A 24,655-nucleotide genomic window follows, 5' to 3' on the forward strand; every position below is an offset into this window, starting at 1 on the left:
CAGACATCGGGTGAAAGGCGGGGTACCCTGGACAGGTCGTAAATCCATCGCAGGGCCATACATAGACAACCAGTCACACTCACACCTAAGGACAATTTAGGGTCACCAATCAACCTAGGCCGCATGTTTTTGGACAGTGGGAGGAAGCCGGAGTACCCGGAGAGAACCCACGCAGATACGGGGAGAACATGCAAACTCCACACATGGGACCTTATTCTGGAAAAAATATGTAAGGTAGTCAAAAGCAAGACACAACTTATTTTTTGATCCTGTTTGAACTGTGCCCTAAATTACACATATGAAATTTGTCAATTTAAAAGATAATTTTGTCTGTCAAGAAAGTTGCAGTTTGCCGTAAAACAGTAAAGTTACGTGTTGTTTTGTGTCAAAAAAGTTCAATGAACTACATCTCTCATCTTGCACAATTCACGTCACCAACAGTGCTATAATGCTAGCTTACGTTTATTGCTTGGTTGCTGCTAATTAGAGAACCTATCTATGCTCCACACAGAAATATATCTCACCTGATGTGTTTAATCCAACGACTCTCAGTCCTTTTATCACATCATCCTGTCATGTAAGTTTTTTGATGTTAGCTTAATAACATTGGCGTCAGTCATTGAGAGAAAAAGTTACAACATCACATATGCGAGTTTTGGGTTTGTGGTCTTTGTAATTATGTATTTTCACAGTCTTATACCTCAACAGTTTTACATCAAACAGCAACTTTCTTGACTTTGAAATGTATATTTTAAATTGACTATAATCATATGTGTAATTCAGAACACAATTTAAACATGATCAAAATATTTGTCGTCTCTCACCATTGAGTACTGTATATATTTTTTCTGAAGTAAGGTCCCATGGTGGTCCACCGGAAGGGGAGGGACTTTAGCTGTGAGAGCCAGATATTTGGGTGAAAACTGGACTTGAAGGAGCACAGCTCCAAATGAATGATAATGTTGCTCCATAACCGCTGCATGTGTGAATGTATTTTTTTTTTACGTTCTCTATTATTATTTAATACTAAACTAAAATAACTCCACATAAACTGTTTTGTAGGAAGTCAAATAATCTCAAGCTTTGGAGCACATTTGGTTTTAATGTAACATAACATAAAATTGCATTAAAATGATATTTTAAAGTTGAGTGTTTTGTTTGGTGTCGCAGTGGTGCAGTGGTTAGCACTGTTGCCTCACAGCAAGAAGGTTGTGGGTTCAAACCCCGGTTTCCCCTGCCTTTCTGTTCTCCCTGTGTCCGTGTGGGTTCTGTCTGGGTCCTCCCACCATCCAAAGACATGCAGGCTAGGTTAATTGGTTCTCTAAAATTGTCCTTAGATGTGAGTGTGACTGGTTGTTTGTCTGTGTGTGGCCCTGTGATGGACTGGTGACTTGTCCAGGGTGTACCCTGCCTTTTGCCCGATGTCAGCTGGGATTGGCTCCAGCCCCTCGCAACCCTGTATGCAGGATAAGCGATGGATGGATGTTTTGTTGTGTATCAATCCTTTATCGAGGCTCTTGCAAAACAGGCACACACAAGTGTTAAAAAAACGGTCCACCATAATACCAGTCGCAATTTATGATTTCAGTGATCTGTCGTACAACACGTTCTATTTTTGTGTTAGTGAAATCAGCAGACTGTGGTTTCTATTAGGCGGGTGGGGGAAGCCAACTGTGTCCCACTGCTCGGTGGAAAAAGAAGGAGATGTTGAGTTTGGACGGTTCAGATACAGACCGGCTCAGACGAGTGCTTGATTTGCTCTGTGTTGCTCACCTTCATAAGGAACTGTCACTGGGGGAAACTCCCTTGCCTCCTCCTTCTTCCTCCCCTCCTCGCTCTATATCTGTTCCTCTGCTGCAATGCTTTGCTTCACTTTCCTTGATCTTGGCAATGTGTTTCAGAAGGTTCTGCTGATTGTCAAAGGAGCCCTGGTTGCTCCAGCACAGCAGCATCTGCTCTCTTCTCTCCCTTTTTTCTTCTTTTTCTCACTTGCCTGCTTCCTTTTTTTTCATCAATAAGTCTTCCTCTTATGCAGTCTGTGTTTGCAGTATATGTTCTCTTATATATCATATAGCCCTCAGTTCTTGGCGTGAGTGAGTACTTTACATCAAATGCCATGATTTAATTTGGCTGCTTGAGGATGTACATGAAACAAGACATAGATATTCTAACATCTCTGCATTTATTTCAGTGCAATTGCTTCGTTTAGAACTGGTTTTCTGTTTATTCCGCCAACACTTTCTACCCAAGTACACCATGAGGAGCAATAACAGGGAATGAAAATAAATCATAAATCTCTCTTGGCAGCTGCATTGGTGAAATGTGTGTTAACATAAATCTCACGTTACCTAAACGAAGTCCAAGCTGTATCCTGTTTCCTTTCTCATGATGTGTATTATTTATACTGTGACGAACAGGTCACAGGAACAAGCAGTCTAGCTATGATAGCATGCACAAACCAACCTAAATAACGGATGTGTTTTTGGCTTTTAAAATGCGTCACCATGTGAGTCTTGTTAAGTAGGCTTCGCTTCTTTCTATCCGGCCAAAATATATGCCTGTGCCAAACCCAATGGGGAGCAATTACTACAGGAAGAGGAAAGTTGCATTGTCTGGTATGCCAGTAACAGAAATACTGTGAAGCCACTTCATTGGCTACACAGTTCTGGACCCATAGATTGCTTTATATGTACACACAGCTTTATTCAGAGACAGAAATGTAAACCAATGTTTCTTTGTGGGTACTTTCACAGTCAACAATGTTGCCCACAAATTCATTACCCTTGTATAGGCTCCAGGCGTTGCCTCTCCTCTCTCTATTCTGCATTTACCAGGAACTGATAAGTGGATTTAGTCTGTATAACGAAGCAAAAATTTACATGATTGTTAAAGGCCAAAAAGGGACAAAGCTGAGCGACGATGTTTCTCTTGGCAAACTCCACAGCCCTTCTCCTGTTACACTCCTCCGCTATCATCAAGGTTAATTAAAAATTTCACCATGGCTTCACATCATTTTCACCACCTCCAGAAAAATTCTTCTAAATATGTGTCTTTCTCTCTCTTTTTCCTCCACCTCCACTGCAGTTTCTGTCTCTCTGCTCTCCCACAAGGGTCCTTTGGCCATCATTAGAACTTAATGAACTCGGTTTAATAATCAAGGGAATTAGTGGAGTTGGGTTCGGCTGTGGCTTTGCGGTATCCTACAGGCATTGTGGCGGTGGCTCATCCTCGTGTTTGAAATGAGCGTCGCCCATGTGTTAAATGTGTTGTGTTCTTATTGTGTTTTCTGTGTCCCACACTCTGCTATCAGGGGGACATAATGGGATGATCCACATCTTTCCTTAATTAGTTTCGGAGTGTGTTCATTAGACTTAGCACATTTAGTTAACTTATGGGTATCTCACAATGACCCAATTCCCCCAAGTACACTGATGTCTGGGTGATAAATCATCTCTGTCTGCCTGGTGTAATTACTCAGACTTTTGAAGTGCCTTATTTTGCTCTCAATGTATGAAGAGCTGAGTTATTCACTGTATCAGTTAACCACATATGAAATGTCCTTCAGGCTTAAATGCACCACAATTAATTATGTTTACATTCTCTGTTGGGTTTGTAAACGGATTTAAGTCTAATGTATTTATCTTTATGATGTCTAGTTTCACATGTCAGGTTTACATACAGCCTGTGCTGGGGGCATCGTCCCTTGAGTTTAACACATTCTCTCTGTCACATTCTCTCAGCCAGCCATGATATTGGAAATGATTCAGCATCAGTGTGCATGGAGCATGGTAGACTTGGGGTGTTACTCCCTTGCAGCTGGGTGTCACATTCAAATAGAAGTAAATTAGCTGTCACCAAGGCTGGGCTTGGGAGCTGCTGCTATGCCTCAGAGACTATCCTTTTTCACTGGATCTCTGATCACTGCCAAGTCAACGCAAGGTAACAAGTCATTATAGCCGCAAGAAATGAAGAAGCACAATATAATTTGAATCAAATGGCTTTCTTTACGTGAGAATGAATTATTGCCGTAGAGACACACAAACTAAATCCCAGCACCAAGAATATGGCAGTGCAAAATCACCTGCTGTTTGCAGTATTGCTTTAAGAAAGCTGAAGGATTAGGTACTTGGTTTGAATCTCTGCTTTTCCAAGAGCAGACAGTTGCCCTCTTATTATCTACAGGCAAACATTCACTGTGGAGCTGGACTCATTACCAGCAGCAAAGCACAAGGGACAGCGCAGATTGGCACAGTCTCCGTGCAAGAGGTTGACACAGCCCGTCTTTAAAGGTATATGTCCCACTAATTTTATAGGTAAATTCAGATAGATTTTTTATTATTAAACTCTGCTTTCCTCTTCTTTACAAGAAACTTATTTAACCACAACCTATTAGAGACAATAATCCAATTGTAATGCTTTTTTGTGCTTTAATTTGAAAGAAATAGTCAAGTGAGTTAAACACACCGATATCTAATTAGAGTGCTATATTTATAGTAAAAGGTCACAGAGATTCTGAAAACTGAACGTCAATAATCATCAGCAAGAAGCTATAGCAATATTATGAGGCTTTAGTGACCCCCAGTGGTCAAACTGAGTAACACAAGCAATGCTTTTACATAGAATGTACAGTATTTATTGTAATGAGAGAACAATACTGAAACAAAGGATGAACCTTGACTTAATTGTGTATACTTTGTATCTACAGCACATTACACACATTACAGACACATGTATCCCAACTCCCATTCACAGCACAACACTGCTACAGTGGGCCACACAGAACAATGACATGACCACACAATAACAATTAACAAATCGATCAATCAATCAGACGCCAACACATTCAAGCATAAATAACTGAAAGTACCAGTATACTGTACAAAATGTTCATTTAAGTCACCCTCTTAATGAATTGTGTAGTGTTTCAGACAATAAATATTAACAGAAGCACTTATCTTGTGCATTGGCACGAACAGGGACAATGATGCAACAACAGTTCTGTACATCTGAGGCCTCCAACATTCATTCTGCTGCTATGATCAGAGGGCCCTCGTCATTAATAATAATGATAACAATGCAATAAACTTCTTGTTTTTGAAAACTGTTTTGCTTGATACATTTTACTACAGACTCTGATTTCCATTTTTTTATGTTTAACATAAATATCTAGTATCATTATTGATCAGGAATTGATCAAACACATTCTGCTCTGTTTTCACTCCAAAATACCGCACTCCTTCATTCAGTGATTTAACATAGGAAACTCCATTCCACCTACTCTTAATGGTTCACTACATAAAGTGAGTAATGCTCATTGCAACGACTTTCATTCTTCGGTGAACAATACAAATGCAGTAAAGGGCCTTCATCTGCTCACGTTACACTTCTTTAAATATACCACTACAGCGTTTTTAGTCGTTTTACTGTTTTTTCTGTGCTGTGTACTGTAGCTGCTTTCAAAAAAAATCCATACACACCTCCAAAACCTCATTATTGGTGACATACTGATTGGCTTTTTTTGATTAATTGTGTACCATTAGCATTAAAACACAGGCTATGTGCATTATATGCCACTTTATACCATGTGATGCCAATTTGTCCTGTTATACTGATAAAATACTTGCATTGTTCATGACCAATAAGTTAAACATTGGAACCATACGGGGGCAGCACCAGTCTCCCTGGAGAAGGTCCAATGTGTGTATGTGTCTAGGAGGAGGAGTCCTCCTCCACAGGGTGGAGAGTGTGCCTCTTCAGTAGAGTCTTTAGTATCTCCACCTCCCGCTCTGCCTGCTTCAGTTTCCTACGTAGTGTATCGTTAGCTTTCTGGAGCCTCAGGTTGTCCTGAGAAAGACATAAGATTTGAATAATGTACAGTAACTGTGGTGCATTTAAGTACCGTGCATTAGGAGGAAAAGTGGTCCTGACACTCACTGATTCCAGAGATTCATAGGCAGGTTTGCTCTCATCCTCTGGATCCTTAGGCACAACAGACTCTCTGTTTTCCCACTTGGCACAGTGTCGCTGTTTTCTCTGGGGCACCGGGCTGGGACACAAGGCGAGGGTGGGTGCTGCTGGGACCAGCAGAGAAGGCTGAAGGCGGGTGGCCTCAGGGGCTGCAGAGGAAAGCTGGGGTCCCTCCGTCTGGGTACCACTATGGACCTTCAGAGGCCTCAGGTGGGAGGTGACAGGGGAGTCAGGGCTCCAGTCTTTGCCGTCATCTGGTGGGTAGGGGAAAGGACACTCCTCTGAACCTGGAGAGCAGGGCATTACTAATAATTATTTCAAATGAGACAAATGGAAAATGTAAATTGTTTATTGTGGTGTACTTTTCAGTCTTTAATCACAATCATGTCTTAAAGTAGAATAAGCTCACTAGATCTAAGCAATCAACGACCATAAAATGACTCAATTCAGTATGCAATGGAACACAAGCCAAATAAACCATATGAGAAAATAGCACGTCATAAATACTCATTTGAAGAAGGGGTAGTGTTAATAAAGCCCCCATGTTTTTAAGATGTGTCTTGTTGAAAGTTCTTCTGTTCTGAATATAGTAGCTTTCTCACAGCAGGTGGGTAGCTTAACTATTACTGTAAGTGAAACAGTTCCTAATGACAGCTGGAGGGAAATCACCCTGACAATAGACACTGCGCTCTAGAGTTGTTTTCTAAAAGCAGCAGCAAACAAAAGTGAAATCATGTAAATTCTGACTTTAACTGATTTCTGTAAAGTGTGGCAGGCAGTGATTACAGGAAATGACATCGCTTAGTTGGTGAACACATGCCTTCAAAAGTCTCCACCACCAAAGGGCACGTCTTAGAGACTGCTGCCATGTTACATGCATGTTATTGTCTTACTACGTCAGGTGAGAGTGTTCATCTGTGGGAAAATGATAAAAAATGATTGTGACTGTTTGATAATAATGTGTGTGTGTATCAATGGGATTGTTTGTGCTTGTGATGAACCCCATCACCTAAACCCACCCTCTGAGGTGCCCATGGTGACAGGTGTGGAGCTCAGCGTCGGACTGTCGATGGCGTTGGTCATTTTGGTGTTCTTTTTGCACTCAAACGCCACCTGGTCCTTGCACAGCTTGTGGCAGTTCATCCCGCAGTCTGAGCCAAAAGAATGCACAACATGTCACAACAGGAACTAGCGTTAGTCTAACATCGGCAAACTGACTTCTACTGACTTTTCTTTGAACACTATCTGTGCTGCAAATGCAACTGTCACAGAGCTTGCATGCTTACTGTCAGGCAAACAAATAACTCTCAGATCTTTTGAGGGACGGGGGAGGGGGAAAAAACTGTGGTTCTGGCTGCAGACTTTTTCTGTTTGTTTTTTTTTTTTTCATGTGCTGCAAGGTTCAGCTAGCTGTGTGCAACACAGAAAACCACACTCCACCTTCCTAAGATAGCTTCACTTTACCTGCTCCCCACAAGATACTCTGTTCACCTCTCCTCATTTTTAAGCGAGATACTTACATTTGGCCAAAGATAGACATGCCACAAGATTGAGTGCAGTAATTACCTTTGCATCTGTAGCCTTGCTTGATGACACCCCACAGCTGTAAAGAATATGGAGAAAACATCAGTATCATCAAGGAAAGCGTATATATTTGGAGAATCTGTAGACTTGTGGGGGCAGTAAAGCCCATATTTCATCATAAACCTTCATCCTTGACTGCGTGGTGACTTACAAAGCCTGAGCAGTTATCACAGAAGGTGGGCTTCATGTAAGTGGTCTCCTGGAAGTTGTGGACAAAGCCAAGACCTAGTTTGGAGCAGATTACACTGGCCCGCATAAAATAGGCTGTGATCTCCTCTCTGCTGATGAGGCCTTCCCTGGACAACACGTATACGGCATCATTTAACACAGGAAACATAGCTATAAATGCATGCATACACTGTGTGTGGGCAAAAAACATTTTGACAAATATTTTTGGATCTTAACTTACTATAGTTAGATTATGTTAATGTTCGGTAATGTCTGACATGATGTATTTATGACTGCACCCACTCATTGGCCCTATGTGTTAAACACTATATCATTTTGTCATTGTGTACTGTGATAAGAGTGTTGTGAACACAGATCTAAAAGATAAACCACGTACTTCTGTGGGTTGTCAGTATCATGTACAATTGGAAGGGCATGAGAAATGTTACAGTGAATATGTAGTAAGGGGGGCTATGGTTAGTTTTGCAGCTATTTTATGTTTCCTGTTGCTACACTCAACACTACAAATACCACTTTTGATTCCTCTCTTCTGAGCACACCAAATGAGCTCAGAGCGAGTACGTGACCTGTCAAACACTCACTTCTCTTTGTCCATGACACAGAAGGAAAAAGGAAAGCTAGCAGCAATTTTCTCAAATTCCCCTTGAGAAATGAAGCCGTTCTCGTCGTGATCGTAGTTCTTAAACACGGACTGTGAAAGACAAGAGGCAAACACCATTGTTGCTTAACTATTAGTGAACAATAGCTGCAAGAGCAGGCTGTCAAAATGGCAGCATCCAGAAGAATAGTTCAAATAAATGATTATGGTTATATAACAGCATTGCTGAGTAGCTCTGCGGAGGCTACACTTGAAAAGGGAAGCACTTACGTCCACCATTCTCTGTACATGTTTACTGATGGTTCGGGGGTCGGGTTTAGGAGCAACTCCTGATGCCCAGTCCACAACCACTGGAGGTCTAGAGGGGGTGGCTGGCTGATAGAAAATGAATAAGTCATTAAAAAAAACAGGCCTGGGTAGGCAGATAAACATGTAAAATATTATCTGCGCAATTATATTGCACTAAATAAATACACAACCTGTCCTTCAGAAGCAGAAGCAACACCGTCAACTAGCTACTAAAGAGCTGAGTTATGATTAGGACATTAAAGTATTTTGACATTTTAGGAAATACACATATTCACTTCACTTGCAGAGAGTTAAATGAAAAGATTAATACCACTCTCATGTCTATGACACGAGCCAGCAGCTAGTCAGGATAGATTAACTAAAAAACAGGAGGAAAGAACAAGCCTGGCTTTGTCTAAAGTTGAAAACGACAATTTGCTTTTATAGGCGTTCGTGTGCCAGACCAATCTTGGCCTCCTGACATTTTTATACTTCAGTTTTTGTACAAATTAAACAAATAAGATGCATGTTTATTCGTGAGCTTTTGATGTGTTAGCAGGTGGATTTTTGTTAACTTTGAACAGAGCCAGGCAAGGTGTTTCCCCCTTGTTTCCAGTCTTTGCCTTAAGCTAAGCTTAACAGGCTGCTGGTATTTAGCTTCATTTTTAGCGTATGGATAGGAGAGTGGTTTCAATCTTCTTATCCAACTCTTGGCAAGAAAGAAAATAAATGCATTTCCCAAAATGTCAAACTATTCCTTTAAGCATTACTCATCTTTTGTTTTAATAATATTCTCCTGATTTTATCTGAGCCACCAGCTCATTTCAATGTCTTACTTTTTTTTTTATCACATCTTTATCCTGTTTATCTATTTTATATGTAAATGTATGTTTTCATTTTCCTGTTATGATTTTTATTTTATTTTTGGCTCTTTACGTTTACCGGCTGCTGGCTTCGCTTCTTATTTAGCATGCAGACATGGTAGTGGTCTCAATCTTTCCATTCAACAAAAAGTAAATAAGCCAAAAAGCAAATGTCAAACTACTGCCTTCAAGCCAGCTGGTAAACAGTTGTTAAATTAAAGTGTCTCTGCTCACTCACAGGTGCTTTACAGTTCTTGGGTTCCCTGGCATAAGACAGTTCATAGATCTCATCCTCAGAGTAGTAAAGGTCCAAGGACAGCTATGGGGAAGGAGAGAGCACATGTCAGGACATGGGAGGTAAACAGAAAGAGAAAGAGCTGTCTGTAGATTTTTATCTTTGAAAAATGTTTTTCGATGAGGGCAAAATGAGGTCACGGGGTAACTATTATCCCTTCATGGGCATTCTGTTGTTCAAGTACGGTTAAAGCGCTGCACACAGATAGCACAACAATACAGAAATCTGAACTCACTCTCATTCACACTCAGTTCGTCACCCACACACTCATAGATCAGACTCTTATCACACCCACGCGAGCACAGACGATCCACATGCTCATTTGCATCTGTGCTTGTGTTCTATACAATCTAATGAATCACATGAAGCTACATAACAATTTAAAATGAATCTAAATGAGAGATCTTAATTCAAACAAAAAAAGAGGGTATATGGAAACACATAGCGGCGGATGCCGGGTGGTCAAGTCAGAGATAGCGGAGAGAGTGGGGAAATCTACAGTACACACTACAAGATTATACACAGGCATTATTGCAACCAGTTAAACCTCAAAGAACTCTGGATGACAGCTACTTTTCGAAGTGTCAAAAGGAAGTAGATACTTTTCTTCATTTACTGTGGAATTGTTCTTTTGTTTCTACTTTCTGGAAACAGGTATTCAAAAGTGTTGGAGAGTGGTTGCATAATCCATTGCCAGAATGTACCCAGTTGTGCTTATTAGGAGACAGGTTTCTCCTCAACACCAGGTATATCCAAACAAAAATGTGGACTTGGACTTCCATTGGCACTTTTATTGGCACTTTTAGGATTGCTCTCCACCACTGGAGTCAGACAGCTTGTTTTTGATGAATGGTTAAAATTAACGACAGATATTGCTTCTTTTGAATCTTTAATCTCAGTGAAAAATAATTATTACCAAGGAAAGTTTTAGGAAGTCTGGTCTCAATTTTTAATGTGTATTAAAAAAGAAACATAATGGAATGAAAATATTCCTACTTTTTTTTTAAACTGTGCTACTTAATTTATTATTTATACTTTGTGCCCCCCCCTTACTCCTTATTTTATTGGTTTGGCTTCTTTTACTTATTATTATATGTGCTCAGATTTGTTTTGTTCTATTTTGTTTGCTACCTGTTCTTGTACCTCGATTTAGTGTAACATCCTGTCTTGTGTTTCATTATGTTGTTTATCTTTTGGAAAACTTAATCAAAAACTTGAATTACAAAAAAAATAGAACTGCAAGCAGTTATAATCGGGGTCCAAGCCACCCATGCAATTCATAACAGTGGATGTCAGCAAACCATTGACATTTAACCAATGTAAAGTAATGTTTTTGGATGCAGCTATATTGTCGCATGTTGTGTATTCAGTAAACACGCTCAGCATAACACACTCTATACTTATAGAATATACAAGGTTTTTGGAATTGGTGGGGTCCCCTATGGGTCAGACTCAAAATGCTTTGGTCTCTTTTCAAATAATGAATGGAGATCACTATAAAGATATATGATGATTGGACAAATGGCCAATGAGTCATTGCCATTTTCTGCTAAGCCACGCCCAAGTTTTTTGATTGATGGGGGCCATGTTTTTACAGTTGAAATCCAAATAGAGGTCATATTACTGTTTTTCTGATTATACAAATTTGCAAAAAATCAATCGGGCCATGCTTTATCGTCCGGACGCGTTTCTGTAGAATAGTGTGAGTTGGATATTTCAAGTCAGTTGGACTCACGGTATGGGCGTGCCAACCATTATTAAGTATTATTATATATAAGTATTAACATTTTTGTCATTAATATCACCCTCATGAGGCCTCTTACTCTCCGTCGACAACTAATCCGATGGTTTGTCATTATTGCCAGGAGTACTTTTTTTAGATTAGATTCTTTATTGTCCTTTTCAGGAAATTTGTTTCCACAATCTATACGTACACTGGGTTCTACACTGCCCAATTAATAATAACAACAAGGTGGACACTAGAGAGATGTTTTGTTTTTAAATCAATATAGTGCGAAAACTAGCCACATGTGTAATTACTCATTATGCAAAAAACATACACCCTAATTTATTGAATGAAATGTTAAAACAACTTTGTCATTCGGCACTAGGGTTAATGAGTTTGAAGCTTAAGGGCTTAAATTATAGCATACCTGATGCGGGTCAGTTGTTTTGTGCAAGTCATTTTGCATTTCATGTACAAACTATTAAAATTTGGTGTTAAGTTTGGCCTGCAGCATAACTTTCAATGGCCGAATAATAATAAACAGTACAAAAACAATAGGGTTCCTGCTCTTCCTGCTTGGATCTCTAAAAAAAATCTAAATGCAAAGTTGCACTGAAAGGTGCACTACCGTCAACAGATGGACCAGGTCCTTGTTAGCGTCCAGCCTGGGAGGGATCTGCTGGAGCTGGATCAGCTCATTAATGTGGCTGTAGAGTGCTTGGAGCTTCTGGACATTCACCTTGTCATCCTCCACATAGTCTGACATGGCTTCATTGACCGAAATCAGGTCTTTGAGGTGGACACCCAGGATGGGGATTTTAAAACCTGTACACCTGTTGTAAGCTTGTCTATAGTTGTCATAGTTTCTGCAGGAGGACAGCAGGTCTGTCATCTCGTTCAGTACCTGGGGAGCGAATAGAATTTTTGGTAATGATTAATGTGAGGATGTTTTGGCTCTATTATCAGCTGGATCTTATTGTGTCATTTACCTTGGTGACCTCACTGGGTACATGTGAGGTGGTGTCCTTCAGTCTGGAGATCGAGCTGTGACAAAGCCCTCCCACCACTGCCATTAGTGTGTTGTAATTGTGCATAAGATGTAGACTCTGGTGGACGTACACAAAGAAGCACACGTATCAGTCCATCCACGCACACACATATAAACACACACAATTAAACTTGCTCCAGGTAGCCCTGGTTATATAATCCACAATGCTGCAGTTACATAAGCCACTTATATTGTTGCCTTTTTCTTACTGTGCTCTGATATCTCACTCTTTTCTCACAGTATTTTTCCCTCTCTTTTCAGTTCTCTAATTCGTGCTGTCACTGGAGCATTATGGTGTGAAATTCGTTTCCACACCCGTGGGTTTTGAGGTTGATAGCAGTGAGCAGCAGCAGACTGGTGCATTAGTGTTACAGTGCAAGAGGTCCTCCAGAATACAAGCCTGCCTAACGGCTCCCTGAAGCCAGCACATCACTTCTCAGCAGGCTGCATGCGGCTTCACATTGGAGTGGTTTTAACAAGCAAGGTCTACAAGCAAGCAGCTACACTCACGAGTCATTTTTCCCTTTTCCACTTCCACAAACTCCTCAGTGTCTGTGTTCCTCTTGATGAGTCCATTAGCTTGCATTCAGTTAATCTTATTCTATTGGTAAAATCTTTGGATACGCTAAAAGCCTGCAGCAGAGCTCTTGAGAATCATTACCAGCTCTCTGTGAATATGCATTATGCAACTGCCAATTATGTGGCATCTATAGTGTTGTTCAGAGTAGTGACAATAGACTGTCATTAGTTAGATAAGGTGTGTGAACAACAGCACGTAGATGCAAGCAAAGAGGAAATGTGTCAAATAGAGTTCCAGTTTTCCTTTTTGCTAAACCAGGAACAGAAACCGTGAGAGGTAGAGATGGGTTGATTAAACCACTACCTGGGCCACGTGGATAAACTTGGTGAAAACCTCAGCTCTCAGCTGAGCGGTCGGCCTGCTCAGCACCATCAACTGAACCCACTGGGAGATACCATTACACAGGGCGATTGAACGTTCCATCACGGGGATGTCCTTCATGCAGCAGCTGCGAATGTAATTCTGGAAGTCTACAAACTGGCAGAGAGAGCAGAGAGGCGAGCATAAAAGTGCTGCATGGAAACTGCAAGTCATTTCCCTCCCTGGGAGGAAACATCACAGTTTTATTAGTTCATAGAGATGCATGTCAAATAAAAAAATCATTAAAGTGCAAAAGATAACCTATATATATACTTATATAGTCATATGTCATGTGTTTGTATGCTCACTGATATCCTGCAGAAGGACTTGAATTCCAGGTAGGTGAGATGCTCAGCCAGCTCAATGGGCTCGAGGTGATCAAAAAGAAGGGAGACCTTCCTCTTTTTACTGCAGTTAGCTTTGATCTTCTGGCTGGCCTTCCACGACCAGTCCCGTTCACTTCTAGAACACAACATAACCACATTTACAATCAGCGTTAATGTGCACACTCGCTGCTCATTATTTTAAACTCTAGTCAAGATGCAAACACGTCCACACATTGAATTTTGCATTTATATCAAATTATCAAACATCCTTTTGATATGCAGCCATAAATTTTACAGTTTGGATTTAAATAAGGCTGACATCATTTATTGATTTGCAACAATTCAGCAGTTCCAACTTCTCAAACATGAATATTTCCAGTTTTTTATAGTCTTCTATGATCATAAATTGAACATCTTTGGATTCTGTTGGTCAGATTTTATAGACCAAACGATCAATTGATTAATTGAGAAAATAATGGGCAGAGTAATCAGTATTGAAAATAATGGTTAGCTGCAGCCCCAGATTTGAATTTTTCACTGAATACCAAGTAGTCACTTATGACATGTAGTAACTTAAATACTAAACTAGTACAAGAAGACAAACATACTATATGTATGTCAAACAGTGTGAAAACAAACATTTGACTTAACTTTGAAGCTTATGTTCACTGTTCAAAGACTTCTTGATCGTGACTGATTTCAACATTTTCCATGACGGAACAAACAACTGAGAGTCGTGTAGGCCTAACGTCGCAGTTGCCAGCTGGTCAGAGATTAACACTTACATCCATTTGGTCTCTAGGAGAGAGCAAAGATGCTCCTGTCCCTGCTCTCTGATCAGCTCCCGGAACTCGTCCAGGCTGTCTGACAAGCTGTGGTGCAACCGGAACATCATCCAGAATTCCTGGACCCAATACCTGGAAGTCAGGGAGGATACCATGTGACTGATACAAAACATACAATTAAAGTTTGACTCTTAAAGTGTGTCCATGTGTTAAACTGACCTGATGAAGTAGCATATCCTCTGGCACTCCGTTGGCTGCTCATTGTCCACCGCTATTTTAAATGTAAGGGCTTTGGTTAAGGAGCTACTGCTGACTGACTGGGGTTATTAACCTGAGTAAAGTGCAATTTTATTGTCTTAAAGTTCAAGCTGGGACCTGCATCAGGAGTCAGTAGCTTCTCATGCTTAGCAACACTTTTGTCTAGGTGAGAACAATTAATCTGCAAATCTGCTGATATTCAGGACAAGGTGTGTTTTGAGTAAATAATCAACAGATGGTTGATTTCACTGCAGTTTCTTTCGTGCTAACAACTCATTAATAAAAAGCTACAGCAGCTGAACAAAAACGCGAACAGAAGTGGCATTTGGTAATGTGGGAGGAGGCATCATTGAATCATTTTGGCATACAGAAGTTAGTGAACAACACAATAAATACCTCACATACTGTAGAACAACTGTTGGAGTAATGTGCATTGTTTACTGGTATGACGCTAAAAAATGTTTAATCACCATGTAAATATTCATTACTATGGTCAATTTGCTCTCCATTTTGCACCACAACAACACTATGCAGTGCACACAAAATCATAATCCTTATTATAAGAAGCAGCTTCTATAAACAGACAGGACACTATAGCTCTCAATTGGCACATAAAAAGGCTAATTGCGTCATGGGAGCAGAAGAACTGCCCACGCAATCCCAAGGCCAGACTGTGATGAAGGCTGTTAATGGCCCCCGTGTCTCTTTCCTGATGCTTACCCACACACTGAATTTATTTGATGTATCCTTTCAGGTCTTCAGCTCAGAACGAGAGGGTTAAAAATAGCAGAGGGGCATTTGGCGTTACATGCTCTGACGTGATAAACGTGAGTGGAGGCCTCTTTAAGCAAAAAGGTCTGTGTTTAAATATAGTTGAAGAGGACTTGTATGTGAAAGAGGCAGAGGTAATTAACACCTGAAACCCCAAGGCTGCTCGCCGGGCCAGCAGGCTCCTCTGAGAGGCTTTGTGACGCCACTGCTGTTTCCTGAATGGAAGCCTAGATTACAGGCCCTCCACTCAAGTCACGAGACAATTACACCAAAAAAACATGTTTCTTTTTAGGTGGTAAGTGGGGAAAATGAAAGAGACAGAATTAAGCATTTTGAAAGAGACCAAATACGTGATGGTAATACTCCCTGTTATTGAATGCATGGGACACGAGGCACAGAGGGAAGGAAATTTACACAGACAGAAATGTAAAACATCTACAGCAACTGACAGCAGGAGTAAACACGAACTGCCACTTGCCAATCACATTTTACTCTGACAGCTACAGGCTGCACTGTAAGCCAAGTCCAAGCTTGATTGCCCGTTGCTGTTGACAACCACAGGAAAGCAGCACAGCAGAGCCACTGATCTGATCCCATGTTACATTTAGCGCTCAGAATTGGCCAGTGCACTGTTTGTGCACGGGCTGGTGTTGTGATAGCAGTTATAACTTTACTGTATGTTGGACTGTTGAAGGATATAAAGTGATGAGTTTGTCCAGCAGATCGCCGGAGGAGATGAGGAGACGATGCATGGTCAGGCTGATGTTCAGCAGGTGGCTGCTCCCACACACACAACCCTCCGAGTCTGCAAGACAATGTGCACACACTTGAGTTTACCCTCATTGCTACAAAACGGAGAACTAATCCTCTTAAAATAAAAGTTGGAACAGTGATATGAGGTTTCTCTTGTTAGGTGGTATCTGCAAGTAAAAAAAAAAGAATCAGTGGCATCTGACACATCAAGTGTGTCTAACTTTACTTTGCATCTATCATTTCTATGCTTTCACAAAGTTAGCTGGTTGAACTGGGATACAAGAGCTACTGCACAAACTAAAAGAAGTAGTGGGGTGGTGATGGCGCATAGACATCCACCATTGTGTCCCTGAGCAAGACACTTAACCCCTCGTTGCTCCAGAGGTGTGCGACCTCTGACATGTATAGCAATTGTAAGTCGCTTTGAATAAAAGCATCAGCTAAATGAATAAATGTAAATGTAAGTATTCATTATACAATAGCCTAAAGCTTATTATTAGTTATTATGTTGTATTTATTGGAATTCTCCGACAGCAATCAATAAATCAAATGCTCTGACAAAAAAATGAAAAAACATCCAATATCTGTGGCTGTCGCAGAAAAAAATAAAGGGAACAACAACTCTGTGTTGTAAAATAATAAATGATCCACCTAGTAATAAGCACGGCCAATTATTTCATTCTGTCCGAATGAAATTTTGGCTGGCCTGCCTGTCTAATTGCCTACGCATGCACTCTACCCATGCAACCACTGTGCATCAAAGTGTGTTTTGGAGGAGTGGCTTTGGAGGAAGGCTTGAAGAGATGTGATTTTTTTCAGTTGGATACTTTCAAAATCTAGCTCTCTCTTGCTAGTTTCTCCAATATTTCCTATCCTAGCTTTAATTTGGACCAAAACAGACTAAACTGTCAACTGATATGGCTGGTGGCATCAGTCAGTAATTCCCACCAAAAAAACCCAACAATAGTTACCTAGTCCATCTGTACAGTATGTGTGTACAGTATGTGAGACTGAGGTTCCATCCACACTACTTCATTTTAAAACGGAGACCTTTTGCTACGTTTGCACCTCCCGTCCAGACGAAAACGAAGACCTAAAACGGAGAAGTTTGGAAACGCTGCCGAACCCGTTTTGCGTTACTAAACTCCGGAGGGCGTTTTAGTGGAGACGGGCAAAAACGGAGGACTTTAGAAACATGCCACAAACGCTCACGCTCGGTTCTCTGATTTGGTCTTATATGTCAAGCAGAAACACAATGCTACTGACAGAGTTTTTGAGTTGGTATTTTTATTCAAATATACTGTACCGTGCAAATAACACTTAGGCCTATCTGCCTACACTTGTAGGCTACTGTGCATGTCGGCGTTTACTTTGCAACGACTCCCAGTCTGTTTTCCCGCCACCACACTCCCGTGTTACATTCAGTAACAGTCCCAGCTCCTTATTGGTGCATGCAAAAAAAATCTGGTCTGATTCTGCGTCTGCATTTCTTTTTTCTTTCGCCAAATCTTCTGTAACTACAGAACAGACCGTCTGCTTCTTGTTTACACTGGCATGCGCATGCTCAGTGTGCCTGACCGGGCAATAGATGTGCGTTTTAAGTCGTTTTAATGTAGATGGAGATCAACTCTGATACGCAGCTATAAAGCTGGTGTAAACGGAAATCGTATTCGTTTTAAATCTCTGTAAATCTAGCTGTAAATCTGTAAACTAAAACGGAGTAGTGTAGGTGGGGCCTGACTGAAAATAAACTACAGAGCCCAGGAAGGAACATGTCACCCAGTGTGTTGTGGCTCACTAATTAGTTTTTACTAGCTTTTAGACAACAGTATAGGCACAGAGAAATAAGGTTTTGGTCTTTTCATGGGATTTGATGATGAAATAAAAATACAATATCTCATCCTTATCCTTTAATTACTATTTCTGGGGTGAACTATGACCGGGTTGAGAACAAGTACAAACAGATATTACAACTCAACAAGTATTACTTGTGAATCCATCACTGGACAACACAGGGTTAGGTCAAGCACACACAAAAACAAGTTATACACAGACTGTAATACATTTCATCATACTATCCACTGTTTCTGAAGATTTGCTTTTTCCTCAGATTGTGTGAACCTCTGTGGCTTGTTTGTCTCACTACCTTTTCGCTTCCTTTTTCCTTACGCAAATATCTCACTTCCTCTCTTTGTGACCAGAGCACCTTTTCCTTATCTTGGTTGTCAAAAACTTCTCTACAACTGACATCTTGAGAGCCACAGAAACTTTCTTGTCAACCAGTTAAAAAAAAAAATTAGACTACGTGTGTGCAAAATTTTATATATAAGGTCACATTGCCAGATCTGATCTGTAATTGCAGAAAACGAAATTTTCTTGCCCACTTATGCAAAGCAACGCACCACTTATCTTCTGCAAGACTTAAAAATACTGCTATAAGCAGTGAATTAGTAGGTGACATAAAGAGGAAGAGCGTTTAATTGCGTCTTTGAAAATATTATTTATACATCATGGGAAATTTTCCTCCCACAATATAGAGAGAAAACACATGGTGCTGAATTTTGAAGAACAACATTTGTGAATTCTCAAGCTCAATATTGTTTCCCCCTTATGCTTTACCAGTATCTTGACACCATCAAGGACATCAGGCATCTGTGGACCCATTTTTAAACCATATCACCTTGGAAATATCTTGGGCGCCATGGCAACCTGTTTTCTAATCTTTGTTATCTGTAAGCAACTCACCACTCCAGCCGCAGCTGACTAATCCACCCCCCTTTCCTGCATTGGGTGTGTTTCTGTTTGTAACACGCAGCTACTACCAGCTAAACCCAGCGTATGTGAATGACCTCATCAGTCAAGTCAATAAGACAGCAAAAGAGACAAGTGAAACAACATCTAGTTTTCAAGATGACATGGCTGGGAAAGCAGCAACCTTAATGCAGTTAAGACATTTGTATATAAAGCAATGCCCACTGCTTCTAGTTGACAGTTGTGTTCAACTCAGCCTGTTGTAATAAAATTAGCAAATTGAACTTGTGTTTTAGTTCACAATCTGGTAATAATCGGGTGTGAATCAGCCAAAGTCAGGCCTATGGCAAATGCACAGTAGGAAGTCATGACTCTCCATCAGGTAAACAATTACGCCATCATTTTTTTCACAACTTTCCAACCATTCACTGTGCAGGGTTAATTGCAAAAGGAAATCCCCTCTGGACTATCTGTTCCTGACTGGAAAATTAGGAAAGCTCCCGCCCGCGACACTGGAACTGCATGATGATGATGTATGGCTGTGTGACTGCACAGTGATAAACACTGTCGCACGCTACTGTCTAGCCCACTTTTAAGGTTATCTTAGTCATTCATCAGCGGCTCCAAACCTGTGTGTGGCTTTTCCTTGTTTTGACAAGAGTCTATCAGACTGGATTGTCTCTTTCACCTAGGGTGATGTTTATCTCTCTGCACTGAACATAATAATCAGGACACACTGTTACTTTATGGACTATGTTTCACTTAAAAGCAGTGATTTCCAATCAGTGCTACTAGTACCCCAGGGAGTACAAGTTGTCAGGGTGTACACTGAAAGATTGTAGTGTAGCTTGACTAATTTTATAAAATAGAAATTAACAATTTAATTGTCCACATATTGAGTCAGCTATAGCACCTGGACACCTCATGATAAGAGTGCATGAGCAGTTAGCAAAGAAACATGGATTTATTAAGAGAACACAAAGAAGTTGAAACAGCTAAAAGCAGTGGATAAATGGTAAAAAAAAAAAAAAAGATGGTTACATTATTAAAATAGATAGTAAAACAGTTAAGGATGATGGATAACTAGTTAAAATAGCTAAAAGCAATGGATATATACAATAGTTAAAATTCATGAATAGCAGTTGAACAAGTTAGCCTAAAGTAATGGATAAAGTGCTGAAATGGTTAACTTAGATATAGATAATGATTAAATGGTTGACATAGTTAGCTAGCAGTAATGGATAAATAAAATAGCTAAAAGTAATGGATAAATGGTGGAAATATTTAGCTAACAGTAACGGATAAATAAAATAGGTAAACGTAATGGATAAATGGTTGAAACACATTTGCATCATGATGAGTCGTGTCAGTGAAGGGGCACCACCCATAACTGAGTTCATCTGACACCGCTGTGGGGGTTTATCTTACAAAATGAGGTGGGGAGCCCCTAAGGTTCAGGGCTTTCTACATAGTAGAAAATTGAAGTTCTCACTGTAAGAAATATATTTTTTGATGTCTTACATATTTTATAAATACCAGCTAGTAAAAAAAATTTAAAACCTGTATTAATGTAAATGAATTGTAACCTGCACGTTTGGTGAGTGCGGCGCAGCCCAGTGCAGTGTAGAGCAATGATGTCAGCAGCCATTGATCCACACCTCATAGTGTTCTACATTTCAAAGGCTGGTCAGCATCTGAGGACCACTGTTAGGGAAGCTGACCTTTCAGCTCAGCCAGGCTTGAAGCTGCCATCGGGTAATCCTTCAAATAGCTCTTACGTGCACTCTCACATTTGAAAAGGTGGCAATGACTCGTGGACCTTAGGGGTTCGCCTGTGATGTGGGCCAGGAGGAGCAGGACTGTGCTCTATTTTATCAGGAGCAGCTGTTCAAGGAAAGTCCCAGTCATAACGCACTGTAGAAAGTGAGATACCGTCTTGATCGTGTGCGTATGGATCTCGTATTTTGCACAGTGACACTGAAGTAACTTTTTTGAGCAAGTGGTCAGAGCATTGCATGATACTGTACTACGTGGTTCCTTAACACTTCCTCTCTCCGCTGTCATTACTGCCCGGACAAATGTAGTTATGGGACGTCATTTTATGTGCAGCCTATTGTTACACCTCTCCATTGCTCTTGCTCCATTTGTGTAACCAGGCAACGGCAATTTGAAAGCTTGTCTCTTCAGAGACACAATCACCATAACTCTGAGAGCACTCCAGACAACTTGATGAAGCCAATGATTTTTGCGTGATTGATCAAACTACAGCCCACGCAATCCCTACTGAAACCCTCTGCATATCTTGTATACAGTCAAATATTAATCGGCAAATACAGTGAAGAACACAAGGAATTAGTACATAAGAATCATCATTGAACATTTTCAAATCACACGAAGAAAATACACAATCAAGGTTAACCCTCAGACAAATCAGACTGGCAAGCATCAACAGGAGGGATTTCACCTTCAAAACATAAAATCTGTGCTGTGTTAAGAAAATCCATTTCACTTGCAAATGCAAAGCTTCCCAATCCTGCTGTTTAGATGCCTGCCCAAACTTGTTGTAGATTTGCAACAAAATGCCAGGAAAGGGAGTGGAAACAACATAGACTTCTGGGAAACTACAACAGTATATTTTTTCATTTACACTTTTCCTGTTTTCGAGCTTAGCATCTTATTGTTTCTCAATAACAGAGACGAATACTGCACAACAGCATCAATCTTTAAAAAAATTCACGCTTCTCCAATACTCCACCTGGTCTAACTCAACACTAGTGCCAAAGCGGGCCAGCAAGGACTTACCAAAGGACTGCAGACAAGCCTGGATGAGCTCCTCCCAGCTTGCCCCCTTGGTTAGGTGTCCCAGGGGCATATTTGGTTTAGCCGGGACACTTTGGGTGAGACTGGGCTTGTGGAACCTGCGAGGGCGGCCTGGGGGAGAAACTCTAGGCCTGGAGGTGCATCCTGGAGTCACCCTCCTTGAGAAACAGCAACACAAGTAGAGTTAGGGGGAGGAGAGAAGCGAGGGCTTGTTGTAATGAAAGTGCGTTTCTCTATTTGCATATGAGGATGTAGGGTAGCCTATTGTATGTGTATGCAGACTACATGTGTTTCAAACCATTATTGTATGAGACCACAGATTAATACACATGAAAAAATATGTGCATGCCTAACTGTCACAAAACACTGGGGCGATTGTTTAAACTTTAAACCCCCATAGGATGTTGCGATTCATTGTTCTCATATCCTTCCTTTAACGTGGGGAAATACCGGTTGATTGCGGACATCCAGTCTAAACTGTTGTTGAGTGACCAGTAAACAAGAAGGAATGTGCTCGAAACATGTGCAGTTTGAGCGCATCGGGTCATGAAAGTAACAACAATTCAGATTAAAGACCACGTTAACCTCTTGCGCGTTGGTGCGCAAAATAGTTGGGTAGCTTCATTTCACTTTTACGAACCTTTCAGGCACAAATTAAGACACGCCTGTTTATGTACCACTACGAAAAGTCAGTAATACAAAAATTGATAAATCAAATAAGCATCTGTTGAATAAGCACGCGCGTTTTCGCCAAGCCAACAGCAGACGCTCTTCAGCAAAACCATTTAAAAAATGTGATCTGACTTACGCATCCTCCTTTCCCTTTTCGTCCGGCGTTACACTTTCGTTTTGGTTGTTTTCTTTTGGTTGACATCCCATGGCGAGGTACTGGGCGACGAGCGGCTGAACTAGGCTGTCCATCTGTGTTCTCCTCGATGGGAGCATTTCATCACTCTGCTCGGTTAAGTGTGCCTCCGCGGTCTCCGCAGCATTGTGCTGACTCGTCAATGAACATTACACAATTAAGAGTCACCCAGCTTGTCGGCGAGTGGGCGGCGGTGGCTTGTCACTCACACAGAGTGGGCTCCACACTTCACCAGTCGTCAAGTCGAGTTCTCATAGGTTTATAATTTACAACCTTCATCAAAGAGTTGCTTTATTCGGTGAAGTCTCTCTTGACATGGGGAGCCAACAAAATGAGAAGCAGTTAATGTTTCACTGTCTTCTCACTTATTTGAAACTGTAATAAGGATCAGTAATTTGATCATAGATTTCAGTCTCCACATATTTATGCTGTCCTTTATCAAATCATATTCAGCAAAATAAAAAAATCTCATTAGATTCACACAAACCCAAGGTCCATGTCTCTTCGGGTCTTAATAGCCTTCATTTTGCAAAATCTGTGGGAGGCAATGCCTTTTTTTTAGTTTACTAAAACATTTTTGTTTGCTCAGCCTGCAGAACAGGAAAAGGCTGGACCTTCCTCTAAAGATAACAGCGGTTACAGGTTGTACCATACTGTAGGTGGTCCAGAGAAGATGTTTCCTGAAGGCCTTTCAACAGCTTTAAGAAGTTCTGCGAGTCTTATCACATGGATCCGGGTGGAGAACAGAGCTCTGTGATAAGGGACTCATGTAGACAGCATGCCAATGAATAACAGCACAGTCAATTAGTTAACATTTGATTGCTAAGGGCCATACATAGACTGATTTAAGGGATTTAGAATTTTAGAATTTTGAAAAGATAGGTAGAGAGATATAGAATTTTACTTTTTTTACTATGACTTAAAAACTACATCTACAATCACAGTTAGTGGTTCACAAGAAGAAGAGCACACCTGAGTTCTCATCTGCATACACTGCTGTAATAGGTAATATGAAAATCTTTACATATGCAATTAATCACAGCTTTTCGTTGACCACAAAACATCCAATTTAAGCAAAAAAAGAAATGTTGATGAATAAGCTTTGTCTTTGCTTTTTTTCACTTGACTTTAAGTGAGTATTAAGCACAGGAGAAACAATACACAACAAAGGACAAATAATTTAAGGTGAGTACAGTCTATGATTAAATCTGAGACGGCTCTGTGTCTCCTGCATCCCAGAGCGCCCTTCCTTTGATTAGGTGTCTCCCTGTGTGCTGTACACAGACAAACAGTAGCTGGAGTTCATGTGTTTCCACAGGCAGCGTGAAGTCATGAAAACCTGTGTATTAGCAGCTGGCTACTTCTGATAAGATAGCTTGCCTGCACACTTGTGTGTGCCATTGCTGTTATCAGACCAGCCAGGGATGCCTTAAGGCTGCCTTTTTGTCATAACAGTGAGCCTAGTACTGCTGACAGAAATGCCCTGCTTAAATAAACATTAAAAAAAAAAAACTCTACATACATTACCATTTGGGGTTTGTGTTACTTGTGACCATGGCCTCTTTGTGAGTCTCCATCCAACCTTAGTCCAAAGACAAACACATACCAAAGTCTGCCTTCTACTACAGGAGTGACTTGATTCAACTTGTTCCAAGCATTTTAAACGCATCTCACTGTAGCACTGCTTCTGGCATTATATGATACATTTGGGTGGATCATATTTCTACATCGGCTTATGATTATGCCCCCTGAGAGACCCCATGCAAAGTTAGGAATGTAGATGCTTCCTTAGATAAAATCTCTAGATAAGTGGCCAATGGCAAACAAG

The 24,655-nt window shown here is 40.7% G+C and overlaps 1 protein-coding gene across 1 annotated transcript; it reads right to left on the reverse strand.

Annotated features, from left to right (window-relative positions):
* Nucleotides 1–4,607: 4,607 nt before the first annotated feature.
* On the reverse strand, nt 4,608–24,454 carry LOC119910297 (RAS guanyl-releasing protein 1-like). The gene is made up of 17 exons (XM_038728817.1): nt 22,771–24,454; nt 21,945–22,120; nt 16,338–16,443; nt 14,829–14,891; nt 14,610–14,741; nt 13,807–13,960; nt 13,442–13,615; nt 12,500–12,616; nt 12,139–12,414; nt 9,728–9,808; nt 8,609–8,713; nt 8,322–8,431; nt 7,703–7,847; nt 7,534–7,570; nt 6,987–7,118; nt 5,935–6,254; nt 4,608–5,844 (listed from the first exon to the last, which is right to left on the reverse strand). Exons 1-17 carry the CDS (start codon nt 22,905–22,907, stop codon nt 5,710–5,712), a joined length of 2,400 nt encoding a protein of 799 aa, XP_038584745.1. The 5' UTR covers nt 22,908–24,454; the 3' UTR covers nt 4,608–5,709.
* Nucleotides 24,455–24,655: the final 201 nt, after the last annotated feature.

The sequence above is a fragment of the Micropterus salmoides genome, unplaced genomic scaffold (genome assembly GCF_014851395.1).
Source record: "Micropterus salmoides isolate LMB-PRFRI ecotype aquatic unplaced genomic scaffold, ASM1485139v1 Ms_hic_scaffold_19, whole genome shotgun sequence".
Classification (NCBI taxonomy): Eukaryota; Metazoa; Chordata; class Actinopteri; order Centrarchiformes; family Centrarchidae; genus Micropterus; species Micropterus salmoides.

Coding starts and splice junctions, on each gene's coding strand:
- LOC119910297 (XM_038728817.1), bottom strand. CDS start 22,907: ATGCTCCCATCGAGGAGAACACAGATGGACAGCCTAGTTCAGCCGCTC. Junction 12,617..13,441: donor AGTTTATCCACGTGGCCCAG/GTAGTGGTTTAA, acceptor TACGTCCACCAG/AGTCTACATCTTATGCACAA. Junction 8,432..8,608: donor ATGTACAGAGAATGGTGGAC/GTAAGTGCTTCC, acceptor TGTCTTTCACAG/TCCGTGTTTAAGAACTACGA.